We start from the raw sequence: 22,207 nt of genomic DNA, 5'->3' as shown, positions 1-22,207 counted from the left end.
AGTTGAAATTACGTACATTTTTAAGTACAATCAACTTGGATGTTTAAGGAAACTTTTTTTTAACAGTGCATTGGCCACATACACTTCTAAAATAAGTGCGTCACTTTTTACCAAGAAAAGGAGGTTCAAATAAAAAAACAAAATCAATGGTAATCAACTTTACATCAAGTCGATTTAGGTTCAAGGGATAGTTCCCCCAAAAATGACAATTCTGACATCAATTACTCACCCTCAATTTGTTCTAAACCTGTATGAGATTATTTGTTCTATTGAACACAAAAGAAGATATTCTAAAGAATGTTTTTAATCAAACAGTTGCTGGTCCCCATCGACTTCCATTCGGGGAAAAAATACTAAAGAAAATGGGGACCAGAAACCAAAATGTATTTAAAATATCAGTCATTTTATGTTATTTAAACAAAATATATTTTGTGTTACACAGATCAGACTCCTACAGGTTGAAAACATCGGACAGAATTTTCATTTTTGGGTGAACTATCCTTTTAACCTGTATTGGACCCAGGACATTCCTTTAAAATAAAAAAGAAAATCTAAAACCAAGAGCTGCAATACAAAAAAGATAAATAAGGGGTTAGGTGATGTATGAGAACTTTAGTTGATTTTACAACACCCATATCAACATGCATTCTTGTGAAGTATTCCTCCCTGCATGAACGATTAAATAGGGGAGAAAGATAGACAGAGAAGTCAAATGAAGGAGTGTTTTCCTTCCCACCATCTCTCGATGTCATCGTAAACGTGGCTCGCATCATGGGCACAGCCTTTATCTCGTTAACACGGCGGCAGGCTTGTCGTGTTCCGCAGCGAGACCCTCGCCACGGTGTATTAATGCCCCCTGTCGTTGCTGCCGGCGACGGTTAACCAGGTTTCCCGTCGCGACCGCCAGTCGTTTGTCACAGAGCACGGAGCACGAGGCCTTGGTTCAACGGAGCATTAATAGTCTGAATATCAGCAGTCTCCGCACAGTGAGGGGCGTGCAAGGGATTACAGCTCCCATCATCCTCTCTGTACCACTGTTTAACACCCAACATCCTAATTACATTACCCGACGGAGAAGAGGGAGAGGAGGAGGGGGAGTGCAAGAGGCAGGCTCATCTACGAACGGATCCTCAATCAAATGCGCATTTTAGGAAAGACAGGGAGAAGAAAAGGAAAATGACATTGTCAGAAATTAGTTGTGATGGATTTGGTCAGACAGCAGTTAGAGAGGAAAAAGTGAGAGAAGAAGAAAAATGAGTTTGGAGGATGCGTTGCAGTTTTTTTTCTTTTCCAATAGATTCCTTAAGACTCAATTACAGTGACAGACACACACTTATGAGCGATGTCCTTTACATACACCTGCTTTCACAACACATGTCAAGGAATGCCGATACTTTTCACGCTAAACATTGTTATTCAGAAAACAACATGGGAGTGAAGTGGTTTGTGATGATACTTGGTTTAATGCTTTAAAATGAAGCGTTTCTTCTTTAGTCATGATTTAAGTCAATCCGGCATTGGGATTCTCACATATGTAGGCAAACATGCTCACAAATAAAGAGAGATGCATTCGCAGAAATCACAAAGCAATTTTATTAAGTAGTTTTCCATTCTTTGAAAATACATTTTCACAAGCTTACATTCTAAATGATAAAACTAATTATATGCACAACAAACCACTACATTTAAAAACCCCTGAGAATAACTTTACACTTTGAAACTAACTCCATTCTCTTCAAATGTGAACGTCTGCATTTTTTTTCTTTGCAGAACAGTATTTGATTATAATGCATATATTCAGTTCTGTAATTGTGAATAGTTATGAATATATTCTAAGAAATCTGTATAATCAATTCTTAGAATTTGCATTTTGGAATTCTTGAAACGAAAAGTGATTTGATACCAAAAAATAGCTGTAAACGTCTAATGTACAGAGGTCGTTATAAACCGTTCAAGAGAGGCGGAGTCAATTTCTTATTTCTAAAATAAAAGTTAAGTTAAAAAAAGTTGAATTATTCATTACTGATTAAAACACCCACCATTAGCCCTCCTTTGGCGAGGGTTCTGTTTGTGTTGAAGATAAGAATCGTGGCTTGATATGCAGTGTCTTTCCTGTAACAGAGAGAAGAAAGGAGAAGAAAATTTCCACAAAGAAACACTGGGCAGTGCAAAAGGAAAAGAACAACATGTTATCCTATAAAGGAAGAGTTTATTTCATGTACTCAAGGAAGTGAATTGTGATTGTTGTTGTTGGTTATACAGCAGTAACCGATGCTAAAAGTGAAGTATATGAAACTTTGATTCGGAAAAACAAGACAGACAGACAGGAAATAAATAGCACCTGCTACGTAATGACAGGAGTAGCTATCACTTGTTTTTACTGATAGAGGAGTGACAAATGAGTGTGTGATTGTCTCAGGGTGAGTGATAGCACAGCGACTGAAGGGAAAAGGAGAAGATGCAGGCAGTGATGCATAGATTCTGGGCTAATTTATGCAAAGCAGAGAGAAGTTTGTCTGGATGGCCACAATCTTTAGAGTGAGAGCTACACTATCATTAGTAACAATTAACTGCTCTTAATGCGAGTCTGTGTGGCTGGGAACCTCACTATAGTTGGGAATCAAGAGTTAGTTCTTATTCAAGACCAGCTCCAATTTATTCAAGACCAGCTCCAATTTATTCAAGAACAGATCCAATTTCTTCAAGACCAGCTCCAATTTATTCAAGACCAGCTCCAATTTATTCAAGACCAGATCCAATGTCTTCAAGACACAGACACACACACACACACACACACACACACACAAAAACACACACACACAGACACAAAAACACACACACACACACACACACACACACACACACACACACACACACACACACACACACACACACACACACACACACACACACACACACACACACACACACACACACACACACACACACACACACACACACACACACACACACACTTATGTTTTATGGAGACATTCCATAGACATAATGATTTTTATACTGTACAAGCTGCATATTCTATCTGCTTACACTAACCCTAACAGAAACCTCTCTACATTTTTAATTTTTTTTACATTTATAAGCTGTTTTCCTCATGGGGACCAAAAAATTTCCCCACAAGGACAAGGATTTCGTATACTGCCATCTTTGTGGGGACATTTTGTCCACACAACGTGGAATTTACCTGGACACACACGCACACACAAATGATTTTAATGACTTTCAGTTTAAGTACTGGTTATGGAGCATCTGTTTACAGCCGATGCAGATAGAAAAATGTAATACGATATTTAAGCATCAGAGCTGATGTCATAATGATCAGGGATGTTTGCCCTAAGAATAGAATGTGTTTTAAATTCCAATTAAATTCCTGTATTTCAATTGAGGCTGCAAACAGGAGGTATGAATTACAAATATAATTTGATCCCAACAAAGAACTCAAATCAACTAAGAAATTAATATTTAAAATTTAAATTTATAACTTATTTAATTAGAAAAGTAAAGTTTGTCAAGACTTGTTGGTTTGTTTAAAAATTGACAACATACTTCTGAGGATAATGAATGCAGTAAGTATTGTTTGCCAAATTTTATCCATGGTTTTGTCTTCAAAATGACCAAGATACATATTAACAGAACCACTAAGGAATCCAGATTGTTGAACTGAATCAGAAAAGTCAAATCCCCTTTGAGAGCAACAATTGTTCCGTCTGTATGTAGCAGATGATTTCAGGCAACAGGATGAGAAAGTGACATGTGAAAAGCCATGGTGGTCTGGAGGGCACCTGTGCTATTCTGAGACACAGGGCTGCCATCAATGATCCCAACGGGGAACTGATCTGGAACTTGGCATCAGAGAAATAGGAAGTGTGTATGCACAATAAGCACAAATTTGTAAAAATATGCAGAAATGACAGAAATAAACTTGCCATCACTCATGAAAACTTTGAGAGTAGAAAGCAAAGATGCATGAACATGAGCAAAAATAAAGCAAACAGGAGTTAAACGTTTAAATGTTTACGTATAGAGGAGAGAAAGAGCCAATGCCATGCTTCAGAATGTCCATGTGACCGAAAACACGCAAGGTCAGAGGTTAATCACAGTGGTTTCTGTTCTGCAGTAACTAATTTAAGAAAGGAAGTGTGAAAACATGAGAAAGGAGAAAACAAAATGAAGAGAGTTCAAATGGTTTCTTAAAAGTTAGAACCAGTTCATTTATTGCATGAGTTACGTAAAGGCAGTATATAAGGTTTGTCTTATTGAGTGTGGAGAGAGAAAGACAGTGTTCAATAGGGTACGGCTGGGGTGTGTGTGTGTGTGTGTGTGTGTGTGTGTGTGTGTGTGTGTGTGCGTGTGTGAGGATATAGGGGCCCCTTTCCTCTAATCCTCTATCAGTCAGACTGACATACCAACTTCAGCTGTGCCTGTCCTTAACAACAAACCTAAATATTAGTAACCCCTCAGTAAGTATTATATACCTTATGTAGTCCGCTCTTAAATAATATCACCCCCTCAATATTATTAACCCCGTCACTGCGCATTAAATAACACAGCTATTTACTCCATAAATACTTATTACCTCCTTACTCTTTATATATACAGTGAGACCAAAAAGTATTTGAACTCTTAAGCCACACTTAAAAAGGCTATTAAAAAATAGCCAGACACACACACACGCACTCACACTCACGCACTAACTAAATAAATCAAGAGCTAACTTTATTTTCCCAGTAACTCCAATTTTTAGTGGGTGTATGAAGTAATTTCCTCTCAGTTTCACATAGGTGTCCCAGCAGGGTAACCACAGGTGTAGTTGTCATCACTATGTGCCCAAATACTTTTTAAAACATAATTCTCAATTAAAACCCAATAAACTTATTTTCATGAATGTTTTGCTATCTTTCTTTAAAGTGCCACTTGGTTCCACTTAACTATTTGAATAATATTTGTATATTAAGTGTAGCTTAAATATCTAAATACTTTGTAGGGCAAATGTATGCATCTCATTTACTGTATGTTATTGTTATTAATTTAAATCTAACCTCCTGTTCACATACAATACACACCTTTGGCCTGTAAGCCTGCCGCAGGAGGGATCTTTGGGGAATCAGGGTTCTCTGACATGTCAGGAGAGCTGGACAAAGATATAAAGGAGGGCAGCTTCTCAGGACCCGAGGAGGACGAGCCCTCATCTGCCTGTATGGACTCTGTAGACGGAGCCTGAACTTCCTCCGAACTGAAAAAGGCAAAACACAAATTATTATAACAAAGAAACAGATTTCATTTGTTTCATTTTATAATATCTTCAAAGGAATTTATAAATTATCAGCATGCTCATGGGAGATCTGCATTAGCCACGTTTCTACCGCAGGAACTTTCCCAGGAACTATGGACTTTGGGGTGGTACTCGGTTTGTTTCGACCACAGGAACCAGGGTCTAAATGAAGTTCCGGGTAAAGATTTCACCCTCAGAAAGTAGTGTACTTTTTCAAAGTTTAGGAACATACGGGGCTGGGACTTGGGTGCTGAGCATGCTGATTGGTTGACGCCACGCAGCATTTTATTTCAACCACCATTTTTAAGTCTGTTGCAGTACGTGCAGTAAGAGTTGTTTGTTATCCGAATCAACAATAGATTTTTTAAAAAAATACAAAAGATGGATCGACGACGAGGTTCAGGCTTTATTAAGCTTATATGCAGAGGACGAAATTCAGCGGGAACTAGAGAGTTTCCGCAAAGTCCTACGTCACCGGACTAAAGGTGACGTCCTTTGTTCACACAAACATAAACAAAGATAACAATAAAGATATATATATCTAAAAATCGTACTCAATATAAAAGAATAGCAAAGTTCACACCACAGCTATCAAGATAACGGCACAGAGAAACGATTTAGTTGGAATCACTTTCAGAACGATTTTATCCAGCTGATGAGCGATAAAAACATTGACAGCCAATCAGAAGCTCGAGCATTCAAAGTGGCGTCCGCTGGTGTAGGCACTTATATAGTTATCTTTATAGTTATCATTCTTGGTGTGAATGGGCCTTAATTTGCCTAATCTTCATGGTAATTTAGACCGCGATGGAAACGCAGACAGCAACAGGTCTGGGGGAAAAAAAGTTCCTGGGACAAATTGTTTCAGGTAATTTCGGTGGAAACGTGGCTATGGTCATTCAGGTCTCTTCCCTATAAATAATAGTAATATAATGATGTAAATAATAATAATATAAATAAGTTATTATTGTTAATATTATTATTATTAACTGTTTGAGCTATAACTACAGTGCAGAAAGTGGAAATAGAACACTTATATACAGATGGCAATTAAGAATTGTAAAGACATTGTCAAGAATAGTCTTCCTGACCTCTTTATAATGTCTCTGGTGCGGGCTTTCTTGGCTGGTCCAAAGCTTGTGTTAGAGGCGGTGCGTTTCACACTCTGTCTGTGGTGCAGCTTGCATTTGGATCCACGTGGACACTCACTGGTACTGGAGAAGTCAGGACACACCAGTGTGTGTTTCTTCTTACACTGTGGAGAGAGCAGAAAGTTCTTAATGCTTTATTTCTTTACAGCCAGATTCACAGTGGATTTTTTGTGGGTTGGTAATGAACATGTGGGACACTGTCAGGATTTCATGTGTGCCACACTCAGTAGGAGTGCACTGAAGTTAGTTAAAGTAAGTGTTTGTGTGTGATCACACATCAGTTGGTGCATGCATCTGATAAGTAAGAGAAGGTGAGCATGTGTTTGTGTGTGTTAGTGAGAGTAGGTGAGAGTGTCTGTGTGCCTGTGTAATTTGGGCGTAAATTGGTAGCTTCATTCTTCTAGAGACCCGATCCCTCCCACCTGTCAGAGGAGCTAATTATACCCCACTATGGGGTGAGGAGCGCAAGACGCGTGTATAAGCGAGAGAGAGGGGGGCTAGGCGAGTGTGGGACAAGTTGCTCCAGAAATAGAGAGAGAAATAGAGAGAGAGAGAGAGAGAGAGAGAGAGAGAGAGAGAGAGAGAGAGAGAGAGAGTGAGTGTGTCTTTATGTGTGTGGGTGTGAAGGGTGGCTGAAGGATCGTGTGTCCGGGAACAGTGTGGACTCCCTGTCACCCCTTGGGGCAGACCGCCCATACATAGACCCTCTCCCCCCAACAGGGATCAGGTCAGAGCCATAAGTGGCCTAAAATGAACAAATATACAGTTATAACAGTGAAACACCAGAAGATCTCATCTTATGGTGCTTAGAAATTAAATGACAAGATTTTGTTAAATTAAACCCTCAGGGACAGTTCACACAGGAAACATGTTCTTGTACCGGTAATCCAGCTGTGCAACTTTTTTAATTGTTGCACATATGCATCTGCCTTTTTTCATTGTATAGCACCACAGGCACCACATTTTTAAGATATTGTGTGACAAGTAGTTTGCCAAAATGCATCTTATGACCCTTAGTAAACCCCTATATTAAATGTATCCTGTGTAAATGGCACATAAGGAGGTCAAGTATAAGCCAACTATGATGAAAAACAACAAAACAAAACTGAAAACAACTAAAATGAAGTCATAATAATAATAAAAATAGTTAGGCTTAACAGGTTGACATTCAAGTCCATGTCTAGCTTATGAGATTAATGAACATAGACTCTATCACTAATTGCAGACAATAGCTATGGAAAGTCAAAGAGGACAGCTTTTACTATATTTTCTGTTATACAGGAAACACTTTGAGAATATTTTATATATAAAAACACACAGTCCAGTGTAACTGGATTATTGCACCCAATGAATCTGGGTCTCTAATGCCCCCTAAATCATCCTATAGACAACATCATCACTCACCACACTCATGGCTAATTGGCCCAATTTGCTAAATCCCTTGCCACTTGAATTCAGTCGATTTCAATTCCACCCCATTTCAGAAGAGCATTTGGGACCTTTCTTTTTTTAAACACCCATTTGTTTCTTGTTTGACTGATAACATCCATGTCGCACTTTAATCATTCGAAGGTCCAGTGAAGGCAAATAGAACATGTGTAAACTGTGAGAAATTACAAACACTGTAAAGTGGGATAATCTGATCATAAGAGTACTGCATATGTAATTCTGCCGATTCTGTTTTCATATTCACGACAATATGAACTATTACTACTTATGTGCTTGATCTTTGAATAATGTTTATGGCGAAAATGTCAAGTTACACATGCTTTCCCCCCCAAAAAAGTCTACATTTAATTCAAAGTTTCGCCTTTTTCATAGTTACCAGTTATCTATTTCAATCACAGCTAAATATGAATACCAGGAATTCCCAATCATCAGACAACTGATAAAGTCATCTTGACGTGCAGCAAAATATTTTGTAAAAATAGAACCGACATCACTGTTCACTAGCTCATAATGTATTCAGTGTAAAGGCCCTTTCACACTGAGCGCAAAACTATTAATTGCCTTCATCTAATTCACACCTGCACAATAGGTGGCGCTGAGCGGGAATTCATTTTTCCTCATGTATGCATCTCATAGGTTTTCCCATTTGGCTTTAACCTTGTCTGCTGCACAACATACAACAGGAAATTTAGATAAATAAAGTTTAGTACTACACAGAAACCATCAAGTGCATGTAACGACTTCCAACTGTGATCTAAAGTGGATTTTGAATAAATAATGGGCAGACATGCATTATTTGTAGCGTTTTATAATAAAGGAAACACTACACTTGCTTAGCATTTCTCATTTAAGCATTTCTCATTCTTTATGGTTATAAAAATACCCCAAACTGCATGAAAAACATAGAGAGCATACATTGTCGTAATCATTTATTTATTTGGCTTCACGTTTCATCTCTAGAAACTAGAGATGCACCGATTACAATTTTCTAGGCCGATTCCGAGTTTGACCTGCTGATACCGATTTTAGCCGATTCCGATTTCATTTTTTCTAACCACTTTACCGCACATACAAATATTTATTTTCTCTCTTTACTTTAGTAGAACACTTTACATTTTGCATAGAATTTTTTTTTGAACAGTAATCACTATAAAATTTAACTAATTTAACTATAAATTGCTCCTGGTGTGGGAAATTCACACACATCTAAAGTGCAGTGTTAACTACTAAAAAAATGTGTTCATTTCAAAATGAAAATTCATTTTCTTTTCTGACATAGCCTACTCCAGTTCTTGTTAAAACACACCAGACATGCAGATTCTATGCATTTTGGGCACTTTTTGTGTGAAATCATATTTATTTTGTCCATCAAAAGTGTGCTTTCATTTTAATTGAGCGTGAGCAGTGCAGCAAAAATAGACTCTGCGCCGAAACCCCCGCTTCACTGCTGCTCACGCGAAACTCCTGCTCGACGCTCACGTGCTGCTCCTGCTCCCGGTGTGAACGCACTCAGACAATTTATCAAGACCTTGAAGCAGATAGGAGGGAGAAACAACTCATATGTGCCGCTCCCAAGTATAAGGGGGCTTTCCTTGCCATTAATGTTTGGATAACATGCCTACGTTTCCTTTGATTAAAAATAATGACTACTGCGGTGGCTAAGATATACATAATCCCAGGGCCGGGGGAAGACAATCCATAGGCAAAATGGGAATATGCCGTCCCCTACGTTAAAACTTTTAAGAGAAAAATAAGCCAATTTATCCCATATTGACCCCTACACTGTTGACTTAAGACGTGTAATGAATTAATACAGTTGACTCACCATTTAAAAGAGGACCTTTCCTGCTTTGGCTGCTGCGAACTCTTCAACTATCTTGGAGTAATCTAATTTGCGACAGATTTGATGCTCAATTGAAATTTCGGCCACTACATTCAACTGATCTTGTGACACTATTGTCAATTGCAGATAGTTCTTCACAAGTTTGAGACATTCGTACTTGTCATGGTGCGGTGCCCTCTAGTGTCTGACGCCCTGCGAAATTGCCCAGCGCTTCCGCCTGCCCTGCGTAAAGCTACCAACATCCATTGGCATGATATTGGAATGACTTATTGCGAGAGGGAACAATTACATTTTAGTCGCATAACATCGGCTAATGGAAATGGCTTCATCTCGCAAAAGTTTTTTATCGACATTTAGAAAATATCGCAAAAGTTTTGCCCAAATCTGTAATGGAAACGCGGCTATTGCGGCATACATTCCTGCTCCTAGACACGGCCACAACACATCCCTGAAGTGTCAGTAGAGATTGTGTCAACTAGACTCTCCCCTGTGAAGGCCTTATCGACACGACAGCCATCGGCACTGATCCTCAACAAACCCATCTCCAAACCGGCGAGATGCCTCAAATCTTCAATCAGATGAACTAGATAATATTCTGAATATTCCAATCAAATCTGACCTCTGACCTATGATGCTGCCTCAATCATAATCATACACTGTTTGTTAGTTTGCCAGATGAGAACTGCCCCCGACTGAGCCTGGTTTCTTCCAAGGTTTTTTTCTCTATTCTGTCACCTGAGTTTTGGTTCCTTACCACCGTCGCCTTTTTCGCCATTGGCTTTTGGCTTGCTTAGTTGGGGACATTTAATTTAATATTCAACAATATTATTGATCTGCCTGCATCGACACCATTATAAGAGAACTGAACTGAGCTGGACGCTGACATCTCGCTTTCCTCAAGAGCGGCTATATATATAAATTGACTAAATTAATAACTTTTTTTACAACAAACTTACTTAAGCTGGACTGTGATGCTATTTTCTTTTGGAAACAAACTTTGTTGCATTATTTATCTCTGTAAAGCTTCTTTGAAACAATCTGTATTGTAAAAAGCACTATATAAATAAAGGTGACTTGACATTTGCGTCACTTAATTACTCTGTGCATTTAAGTTGCAAAAAACAAAGGCTTTGATTTGTTGGGCCCCTATGTCATCGCCAATATGCGGTTTAGGATGGGCCCGGGCTTTTTTGCAGGGAAATGTACTGGCATCTCCATGGCATTTATAATTCAACAACATTGACTGCATCCACAGAGTCTACTCTCAGGAGTCAACAGACCATTTGATGCATATTGACCACTAAGATGGCCAGAGCTGGTTGAACCCACCAATTTCAGCCTTTTTTTAAGTCAGGGTGCACACGTTTTTAATCTTTCAAGAGGAAATAAATTAGTTTTTCAAGAGTTTTGTCAAGTGTATAAAAGATTCAGATTTCCTCATTGCTGTCTGTATATTCTTTTATAGAGCCTGTAGCTCTGTTGTTTGCCAGGGCTAAAACTTTTGCATAGAAGTATATTATCGTGGAATCCCTGACAGGTTTGCCTGCGTCTTTCATCACATAAAAACCACAAACAACATCCCCTTCTTAAGTGGGAGGAGTTCCTGGCCAGAAGAATCCAAAGTCTGGTTTATGAGACCAACTTAAGCAAGACCAACATGATTAGTTCACCCAAATATTATTCATCATTTACTCACCCTCAAGTCATTCCAAACCTGTATGACTTTCTTCTGCTGAACACAGAAAGAACACTTCTGAAAGAAGAACACTTCTCCATAAAGTGAAAGGGCAGTTGGGATATTGTTTTACTATCCCTAAAATTAAATTCATATTCCTTTCACACCCATCAACATTTAATTTATTCAAATTAGTGAAAGCTACAATATAAGAAGTATGGGTGATATCAATCCAGTGTTGGGGAAGCTACTCTCAAACTGACTGTCAAAGTGCAAATTTGCTACAAATGAAACATTAATGCAAAAACAAAATGTATGCAACTTAAATTAGATATACAAGAGTAGTCAAAAATGCATGTTAAATTCACGGCACTTTCATTGATGGAGCTCGCAGCATTTACTGTGAATGGAGTCGTTCTGAGACGCGAATTATGTGCAGTTTGCGTAAATGCTTCACTCTGAAGCCCGCCGCAACCTTTATAATTAGACCACAGTTTTCTGTTCGATTGACAGTTGCTTTGCCAAAGCAATGGCTCAAAACACAATGTTAGTGATCTTTTAGATTAATTACAAAACTGTGGAGGGACAGATTAAACTATGGTGGGTAATCATAAAATCAGAAATGGACATTTGATATTGAGCTCAATAAAGTAGGTCAATTAATCAACTTAAAAAGGCTATTATTCACCTGTACTTGCTTGAAGTCTTCGACGCAGACAGCATTTTAATCTTTGGTTTGCATAAATTACATACAAAAGTGTAACCTATACTAGTCCATTCATAAACTTATAAGTTGATTGGCTATTTGGAATCATATCTAATTAGAAGAAAATCCTACTGATTGGATGGGAAGTGGACGCAGTACTAAGAAGGCTCATTAACTTTGATGTTCACGGCTGTGATCTGGGCAAAGAAAACACAAAAGCCCAAATCCTCTCCAACCATGCTCTCTCATACATTTTAATTTACATAAAAGCAGCAAAATAGAGGGAAAAGAGAAGTGTGTGAGAGAAAAAAAAAAAGAGAAGTGGATGGAACATCTTTATATCAGTGCAAGTTAACAATTTTCCACTTGATTTAAGAAAGGCTGGGAAGTCTCTGGGGCCTATTAGAAGAGCTTTCTACTGGCCACAAAGCAGAAAGAGTCAGCACATTTTACATTACTGAGACAGTGAGCAAGAAAGAGCGAGAGAGAGACAGAAAGATAGAATGGTGGTGTGAGCTATGATAAAGAGTTGGGAAATGAGAATAGTGACAGAGTGATAGAGGGATGAGAGGAAAGGTAGGAGAATCAAAAGAAGAGTGATCCGGATGAGGTGTGAATGGATGTGGCCAGCAAACAAAAGACAAAACGGACATAAAAACATGGCAGACAGAAAGAGAGAGCAGAAGAATGGGGAAAAGAACAGAGGGAGGGAGAAATGAAGAGGATGAGAGTGTGCTTTAACCCTTGCTCCGCTGGCGTATCCATTGCTGGCCTCTCGCCTGTACTGCTGTCATCAGCACTTTTTCACGTCCATAATTATGGTGTGCTATCCATCATATCTAAGACAGTGCTTTTGGGACGGCGCAAAATTACAAACCTAAGCACTTCGGCTAATAGAATAAATATTAATATCTCTCTTCTTATATATTCTCATTCTCACCCCAAATATTTAAATGAGCCCTGACAGCAAGAGAATGCATTTGTTACGATGAAGGGAAAGCAAAGAAGAACAAATGGATGGGAAAAAAACAGAGCGAGAGACAGACAGAGACAAAGAGAGAAGAGGGGAGACGCAGAAAACACTGCAGAGAAACAATTCATTAGAATGAGACAAATCCAAAGAGGAAGAAACTGATAGGGGCGGCGATGAAAGTTTCTGCGGAAGAACAATAAAGCCAGGCGTACTGTCAGTTTAAAAAATATATATCACTTTTGGTCTGGCATATATGAATTATGATATTATCTCAAAAGCTTCCCGCTTTAAATCTGTAGTAAAATGACACTATAGTTCAAATAAAAGATGCACTCAGTAAATTTTTAATTGGCCAATATAGCAGTTGTTTCGAAATTGTCTTGGAAATTGTTTGACGGAGTGGTTACAGAGATAATTAGTCGGTTGGTCATGTGATGTCCATGGGGTTATCTACTTCATGGGAAATTAAAATTAAAGTATTTATTATGCTACTGATATGACATGGAGTTTCTCAAGCCAGGGTATGTACAGGTGAAACTCGAAAAATTAGAATATTGTGCAAAAGTTATACTTTTGATGATTATGGCTTACAGTTTATGAAAACCCCAAATTCAAAATCCAGAAAATTAGAATATTACATAAAATCAATAAAAAAAATTAAAAAATTAAAATACAGAAATGTTGGCCCTCTGAAAAGTATAATCATCCATATTTATATAGTTATATATACTAAATATATTAGTTTCACATTTTAATTTGAATTACTGAAATACATGACCTTTTGCACGTTATTCTAATTTTTCTAATTTTACCCAATGTGGTGGTGGTGGTGGTGGTGGGGGCTAACTTTACAGTGCCGTTCTTTTTTAAGTGCATTAAGCATCATGAACTATCAATGAAAACTTTTTTACAGCATTTTTAATGTTAATTAACGGAATGTAAAGTGAAAAACTTAATGTAAAGTGTAAGCAACTAAAAAAAAAAATAAACATTACTAAGAACGAGGCTAGCACAAGTCATATGATGTCATGTAAATTAAATTTGATGAGAAGAAGAATCTAATAGATAGTACAGCATGACAGTTGCTTCATCAGTCTCATGCAAGAATAAGTTTGTACGTTCCTTTATGGCTTCATGAGACTGAGGGACAGGTGTGACGGGGACAACAGGAGCATATGTGTGTGTGTGGGAGAGCTGGGGTGAGGATAGAGGTCATGGATGGGTTAGAACCTGCTGGATTAAGGGCAAATGAGGACACTTGGTAAATGTGGGTCATGTCGTCCTCTCTTGTTAATGCCCTCAATATGTCACTCACTAACAAACATGGAGGAAACCAAATGCATATGTCATAAGCATCTGGATGATGGTTCAGATTAACATTTGGAACACAGTCAACTTTGAAGATCTCTATTTTAAAACTCTAGCAAAATGTCATAACCAATACATGGCATTCATTTATTAAGACCTATAAAACGGTCATCAACTGCAAAGCACTATAATACAACAATTGTTATAAATGTCAAACCACACCTACTTTGCATCTATGTGGATGCAAGTAGAAGGGAAACATTTAGAAGATGTAGAAGATACATTTTGCTGACCTGAAACACTAAACCATGTTACGTGGCAAATGACAGTCACATTTGTTCACTCTCTATATCAACACCATTTACCACAGAATTATTTGATTACACTACAAGTGTGTACAAAATAAAATAATGATTCCTCAATTAGGGGAAGTTACTGTGCCGTAGTATGATTTTTAAGAAAAACAAAACATGATTAAAACAGACAAAAATAGACAATTATTGTATTTCAAAGGATGTTTAATATATATATATATATATTTTTTTTTATTTTTTATTTTTTATTATTATTATATAACATTTAAAGTACCTTTTTAAGCACTGTTACTTAATTTTAACTCTTTCCCTGCCAGTGACGGAAATTTCCGGCTTTCCATGTTTTCAACATATGGATGTGCAAAATAACATGATCATCAACAGCATATAAATAAAAACTGCCTAATGTTACTGAATTAAATGTAGGCCCAGGACGAGCTATAGGACTGTAAAGCTTTGGGGGTGTTGATGGACTCGATCTAACTCATCTATGTTTTGATCATCGTTCTGAATCCCATCCAGATGTAGTCTTTGACAAAAATGAGATTTTCTCAGCTTTTTGCTCAAACTGTTGCTGTTTTATGAAACTTACCCAAATTCAAGTGTTGATAAAAAAGAACGTGTTAGGCTAGAATAAAACAGTTTCTTTTTTGTTAAAAAGCAGAGGGTCTGATCTTTTTTGTGTATATTGCATATTCACATATTTATACAACAAAATATTCTGGGGGCCATGAAACTTTTGTGAAAATGACCAAAAATGATGGCGGTGCCTGGCAGCTTTTTTCAAAAACGCTGGTGGGGAAAGAGTGAAGAGAGTTGAAAGGCTAAATAATTTTTTTTAGCTTTTTAACTACCCTTCTATAATACATTATAAATTAAAAAGTTAAAATAAGGAAGATATATTCAAATAAAAATATTTTCAATTAATTTACTATTCATCTAAAAAATTTTTTTATAGTGAATAATAGCTTAAGAATAGCCAATATTGCTGTCATTATATCACACCAAGCATTTCAGAGAACAATTGAGTAAAAATAAAAGATTTTGGTTGGCGTTTTCAAATAGTCAACCACCCCCTAATTGAATAATCAACCAACATGTGTTTGCAACATAAATGATCTTCCCTTAATATAAACTGTCTTACCTTATCTCCCTGCGGGCAGTAGCCTCGGACGAAGTCTTTGCACACATCGGCTTTGCGTGAGACATAGACATGGCTGTATGGACAGCTACTGTTATTACAGATCCCCTTCAGAAAGTATGAGCACACAGGCATCTACAAAGAAGTGAAAAAAACATCATTTAGAGCTTGAAAATGCAAACAATACAAAATAAATCAAACTTCATAAAACATCTAATAATCTCAAAAATTATACTTCCAGCACTGAACAAAAGTGTAAGTGTGAGTAAAAGAATACGGTTAGTTTGAAACACCAATCAACTTATAAAAGAATAAGAGCAGTAACAATACAGCCTAGCCTTTAAATTCCCTTTCTAACAGATGTGTGTAGATTATAGTGAATAAGTGATGGGAAACATAAGTGAGTTATACACATATGGCACCAGTATTAAATCACATATCTATTGAAGTCCCTGTCAAAACACGCATTTAATCACACATTGTCTAATCAGTAATTATGTGCATGTGTCAATGGCACAGATTTGCACTCCTTGTGAATATAATCTGCATGTATGAATAATCTGAGTGCTCACTGCGTGCTCTCTGGGTTTAAAATAGAATGTGAGGTTCGCGCACACGATGAGCGGAAGGGGGGGTGGGGGATGGGGGATGGCCGCTGCCCTCTTAAGTGGAATCTCATTTCCATGGGGGTCATATCATTTCTGCTTAATTAACTGCAACAGAAATATTGACCCAAGCGGGGCGTCGTACCACCTGCATGATGTGTTTATGTCCAGGGGAGGGGAATGGACGCTAGCCACGAGTGGGGTGAAGGGGTTTGGGGGTCTTGTTTCTCAGTTATTTGGAGGGGGAACTGGATCGTTTTCAATTGCAGGCGTGAACTTAAGCCATGCTTCATGGCATATACATGGATGACACAGGGTGCGGGGTTAAATTGAGCCCCAAGCAAGGCTGTGTAGGAATAGAAGGAGGGGGGCTTATGGGGTCGGGACTAGCAGGTGGGCCTGCGCTGCGATGAGGTGGCTCTGCTCCTTTAAGACAAGCAGACAGCTGGACTCTCGGTGCACTGGAGGGTGTAGAGGGTGACGACTGTCACAGGTGCAGTGATTCGGTGTGTTTGTATGTGTGGGGGGTGGGGGTTATTGGTTGAATAGGGCCTTGGACCAAATACAAGCAAACGTCTGAACAAGTGTTAGAATATAAGGGGAGGGAGGGAGAGAGTGGAGCAGAGAAAGTGAGAGAGAGAGAGTATGTGTGGTTTACAGAAAGTGAACGCTCAGAGGAGTGGCTTTTTCTGTGTCAAACAAACAGGTATCTCACTGTGAGAAGGACGTATGGGGAAAGTTTCAGACAGTTTCCTTCTAAACCTGGAATGACATTGCTATTCCTGTCATTTATACGCTCTTCATTTGCCACTCATTTTAAATATTGTGTTTTTATATTACTTCAATATTATACCAAAAGGGCGTTTTGTCACTGAATTCACTGATTTATTCATTTTAATTTATATCACTTTTTCAGGAATGGAAAACAGATTTTCCATGTTTTTCATGATCAAAGGAACCCTGAAGAAAACTTTGGATATAAAGTGGACCAAGTAATTAGTTTTCTACAAAAATATATGAATATTAATTGTGACAAATATTTAAAAGTATATACACTTACATGAGATACAGACTTCTGACTGTTTTTTTTCATGAAGAGTATACATAAGGTTGGTCTCCCTTCATGGTGGCTGCCATATTGAAATGATTTGACCAGCTGAATATCAACATCACTTTAAAGTCCCTTTAAGACGAGTCATTTCACCCGGCGGCCATCTTTGCAAGTGCAGCTCCTATCTCTTTAAATGGGGAAACATCAAATTCTCCAAAACTATTCGCCAAGCTTACGATTAAATTTCATATTTGAAATCAATGAAATCTGACAACAACTGTCTCATACATTTTGTTTCTAAACGCTCGAATCATGAAAGGGAACGACATTTTTCAGGCTGGATCAAGCTAATGCGCATTTGAAGCCCACGTCTGACTGTTTCTATAGGAATTGGAATCGGCATTGGCGATTGGCTCTTATTTAGAAGACGGGACTCATTCCGCCATATTGAGCGCTGCACTTTCCCCATTCAAAACAATACGAGTGACGCGTCTTGTGTTATTCTATAGTCTTTCTATAGTCTATTATTCACTTCATCTCAGAAACCCAGCTATTGTCAGATATTTTTTGGTTCCAAGTTTGCAACATGAATTACAGATCTCTGCAAATAAAATATTTCAATAATGGTATTGAAAACTAAATTGGTTAACAAGATAAGGAGAGCAAATAGGCATGAAAAAATTTGACCATGCACATGTTTGTCTGTCTGCGAGAGTTAGGTAAGTAATGAGATCGTAATGTTCACTTCAGGAGAATCTAGACTAGTATATGATGGATCACATATTGCATCAATACTGATCCCATCTCCACCTGTCTCCATGACGGCAATGCCTAGGCAAAGACCTCGAAGTATGTAACTCTGGAATCTAGTGGGATTGCCTCAAAGATATTGAGACTGTAACACACCAACATAACCTGAGAGAGGAAGCTAAGTCCCTGACATAGTATCTTTAATTATCACCCCACAGGCCCGCAAGCCCTGACAGTAACATGAAACCGCCACATACGGCCAGTCATGACTTATGTTAAGATTCTTATGGCTTTATGCATAAATCCAACTGTCAATACTGTCCTACAAAGATAAAATACAGTAGCTGCACATTTTATGTTTGAGTTATGACCAAAATCAGGTCTATTAGATCATGATCTGCACTGTGATGGACAAATTCAGTTCAACCATGCTTCGATTGAGAGAAAACTATTATAAAAATTATCAAATCAAAAAAAATAAAATTCAAAAAAATCTCTGAAGCCTCTGTATTTGTGTGATTTCAAAAATTATTCACAAGTTCTTCCATTCCACAGCGATTTTGATTTGCTTTTCTACACTGTAAAAACAATAATTTTCAAAGTTATAGATAAAACAATAACTGGAGTACGTTTTACAAGAACATACTACTTACAGTTTTTCAGCTTTACTACTTCTACTTTCACATTTCATTCAATGTTTTACTTCCCGTTTCTTTGTAATTGGTTGTGAAATGTACTAGTCGTTTAGTTTCTGAGTGGAAATTGTTTCTACACCAATTGCCTTTTTGCCAGTGTATGTAAACACGCACTAAATCAGGGGTCGGCAACCTATGGTAATCGCAGGCACGTGCGCCAAAGCAAGAGGCGTATGCATTTCATTTAGATTAAGTACCTTGCATCTGCATACATATCTACATTTTGAGGTAATCATAGTAACCCAGCTGGTTTTATTAAGTTAGGAGCTATAAATACTATTACTGCAAAAGTCAATGAAAGCATGCAGCTTTGACCGCTGCACGTCATGAGACACAGAAAGCACAGCGTGGATCAGGACAGCAGATGCATCACACAAGTTAAGTCCATTTGACTGACAGCTTGCAGTTTGTTCTGCTGTATTTGTTGTGCTTAGCTTTGTGAAAAAAGAGTTAATGTTATAAAGTTCGGAGATATTCAACTAAGTATAGAGAGTCCTATTGAACACAATAGCAATGTGCAAACTTGGTGTAGAAACAATTTTCATTTAGAAATTGCAAGCAAATTTCACAATTAATTACAAAGAAATGGCAATGCATTGAATTAAATATGAAATTTTCAAGTAGAGAGACTGAAATAATATTTTCTTGGACAACATACTACAAAATTTTTTTCTTTTATTTAAAACTTCAAAAAAATATTTTTTACAGTGTGGGGTTCAGAAGGGTCGCATTAAAAATTCAAAGTATTTCAGTCCAATTTACACCTGAAATTAAACTATCTTTTGACAGTTTTCAATGAAATTTGTGGGAAAATTGCTTCATAAACATTTAAATTTCTATGTTACAAATCAAATCAAAACTTGGCACTTCATGAAGACAAAAGGCTGCCGACAGCTGCTCTAGATTTTCTTTTTTCTTTGCAGCGTCCATTATCTTGTTCTGATTTTGGAAGAACCCTTAAAAGTATACTGACTTACCTTCTCCTTGGCTACTTTATGCGAGAAAGGACAAGTCCCATCAGTCCGCTTACATGTGCCTCGGAGAAACCTGCCAACCATTCAAGAGTTTAATTTGGAGCCAGCTTTCAAAGTGTTAGACATTTTGTGAGAGTGTGCACAGACACTCAGTACCTGGTGCAGACGGCTACTTTGTCAGGGTCATGGATGTAGGGGCAAGCGTCACCATGGTTACATTTGCCGAATCGGTTATAGTACATACAGTACTGCTTGGCCTTCTGTTTCTTCTGTTTGGCCTGGCGTATTATAGCTAAACTCCTCTGCACAGCACGACTGATGCACACAGAAAAAAAATCAAATAAAAATAATTCACAAAACCAGTAAACAAATTCACCTTCATATGTTATGCTGTAGAATGAACCATATCTTAAAATACTAACCTGGCTACGTAACGTGTGGCTGATGTTCTTCCCTGATTACTAGTCGAGGAAACATATGGATTGTACCACTCTCCTATAGTTTGGGAAGACAGAAAATTATATAAGGAAGACTCAGAATCAGGAAGAGCTTTATTGCCAAGTGTGCTTGCACACACAAGGAATTTGTTTTGGTACTGAGGCTTCCAGTGGACATATACAAATACAACAAGAAACATAATACTACAAATTATAAGAATAAAAAATAAAAATATAAATATATGAGAACAAAAAGTATCAGTTGGGTTTAGTCAGAATAGACATTTTCAGATTTACAGATTATGAACATATTTGTAGTGTTTTGAATATTATAAATAAATAAATCTACATATAAGTATCACCTGAGTTGTAGGGTATTGCACTAAACAGTGGGAGTATTGCACTTAAGGCATATGCCTTGGGAGGAGTGTTAACTGTACAACTGTACAAACTCATTCACAAAAGATCAAAGATTATGCACCAATTTATGAAAGGTTATGTCTTGCTTCAATTGAACAAAAAAGCATACGTTTAGCAGTAAATAACTTAAATTTTGGTCTGTTCACCACACAAAGCTATCATAAGGTTTTCAAGTTTTATGGACTACTTTCATGATTTTATAATATTTTCAATAGTACTTATAGGCATTTTTGGAGCTTGACAGTCCTTGGATACTTAATGCTTTCAATGTATGGAAAAGAGCAGCATGCGTATTCTGCTAAAATTGCGGGGGTTTTTCACAGAAGGAAGACATTTTTTTGTATGTTATTATTTGTTTTTGTGTTTGATTTGGATTAACATGAAGGTAAAGAATAATGACCTAATTATCATTGTTGGATGAACTATTCCTTTAAAATCATTCAGCTTTATCCAATTTGAAAAAACATAATATTTACCCAATTTAAACACTATATACACATGTCTTTGTGAATGTAGATATTATAGCTTGAAGTAAGCTGTAGGCCAGTGCTTGTTTGCTTCTCTTGCCTCATCCAAGCTTGTACACAAGGATATTTATTTATAACAAGCCAGACTAATAGCATGTAATTAAAGGTCATCATGTTCATTGGTAGTGACGGAGGCCAGCAAGTACAACTAAGACAATATATCATGCTGCTATTTATGTCAGGGTCCGTCAACCACAGCCAAATAGAAATCTAAGAGAGAAGTAGGTATAAACACTGTACTCTATGTAGCAATGAGTGATCGAGCACAGAGGGCAGACGCAAGGAATATAATATCTGAGTGCATGTGAGAAATGGCTCGCTGGTTATGTGGGATGCAATTGTAAAGTCCATGTGAAAAAGGGAATGGGAGATTGAGTCTGTGTGTTTTAACTACCAGACCTGTGTGTGGTGAGACGACAGTTTTTTTGGGGAGATCATAAATAGACATGTGTATGTGTGTTTGTGTGGAACTGCTGTCACAGAGCAGGAGCTGATCTATAATTCCACTTCTGACTAGGGCTTTAAGGTTTAATCTAGGCCATTCACCTTCTCTCTCTCTGTCTCTCTGTCTCTCTGTCTCTCTCTCTCTCTCTCTCTCTCTCTCAACCTGTAGCCAGTGACAGATGACAGCTTTATTATTTCAGAAGGCGAATTGTAGCCCCCCTCCACTCTCTTGCTGGATGGGTTGATAATCTGGACCGTGTATTTAAGAGACAACCAATAAATACTGACCATTTAAAACCCACAAGAACACACCGCAGGGGCACATATTCATGTAAACAAAACAAAAAAATCAAATCTGAGAGTTGAAACTGATTTTTTTTTTTGATCAGGCAATCTACAGTACTGTGCTAAAGTCTTAGATACATTAGAATTTTCACACACACACACAAAAAAA

The 22,207-nt window shown here is 37.6% G+C and overlaps 1 protein-coding gene across 1 annotated transcript in view; it reads right to left on the bottom strand.

The window, feature by feature from the left end:
• Positions 1-1,569: 1,569 nt before the first annotated feature.
• The window catches only part of zc3h3 (zinc finger CCCH-type containing 3), a 76,578-nt gene continuing 55,940 nt past the window's right edge, over positions 1,570-22,207 (bottom strand). Inside the window, exons 6-12 of the mRNA XM_077198621.1 lie at positions 20,348-20,420; positions 20,082-20,240; positions 19,929-19,998; positions 15,854-15,985; positions 6,382-6,545; positions 5,082-5,251; positions 1,570-2,112 (exon numbers count right to left, since the gene is read on the bottom strand). Of these exons, the coding sequence (XP_077054736.1) occupies positions 2,042-2,112; positions 5,082-5,251; positions 6,382-6,545; positions 15,854-15,985; positions 19,929-19,998; positions 20,082-20,240; positions 20,348-20,420 (839 nt within the window). The 3' untranslated portion in view covers positions 1,570-2,041. The remainder of the gene's footprint in view (positions 2,113-5,081; positions 5,252-6,381; positions 6,546-15,853; positions 15,986-19,928; positions 19,999-20,081; positions 20,241-20,347; positions 20,421-22,207) is intronic.

The sequence above is a fragment of the Siphateles boraxobius genome, unplaced genomic scaffold, assembly GCF_051911475.1.
Source record: "Siphateles boraxobius isolate OS27281-9 unplaced genomic scaffold, OSU_SipBor_1 41, whole genome shotgun sequence".
In the NCBI taxonomy this organism is placed as follows: domain Eukaryota; kingdom Metazoa; phylum Chordata; class Actinopteri; order Cypriniformes; family Leuciscidae; genus Siphateles; species Siphateles boraxobius.
Note: the sequence above shows the minus strand (reverse complement) of the source record. Positions and strands in the feature narration are given on the sequence as shown.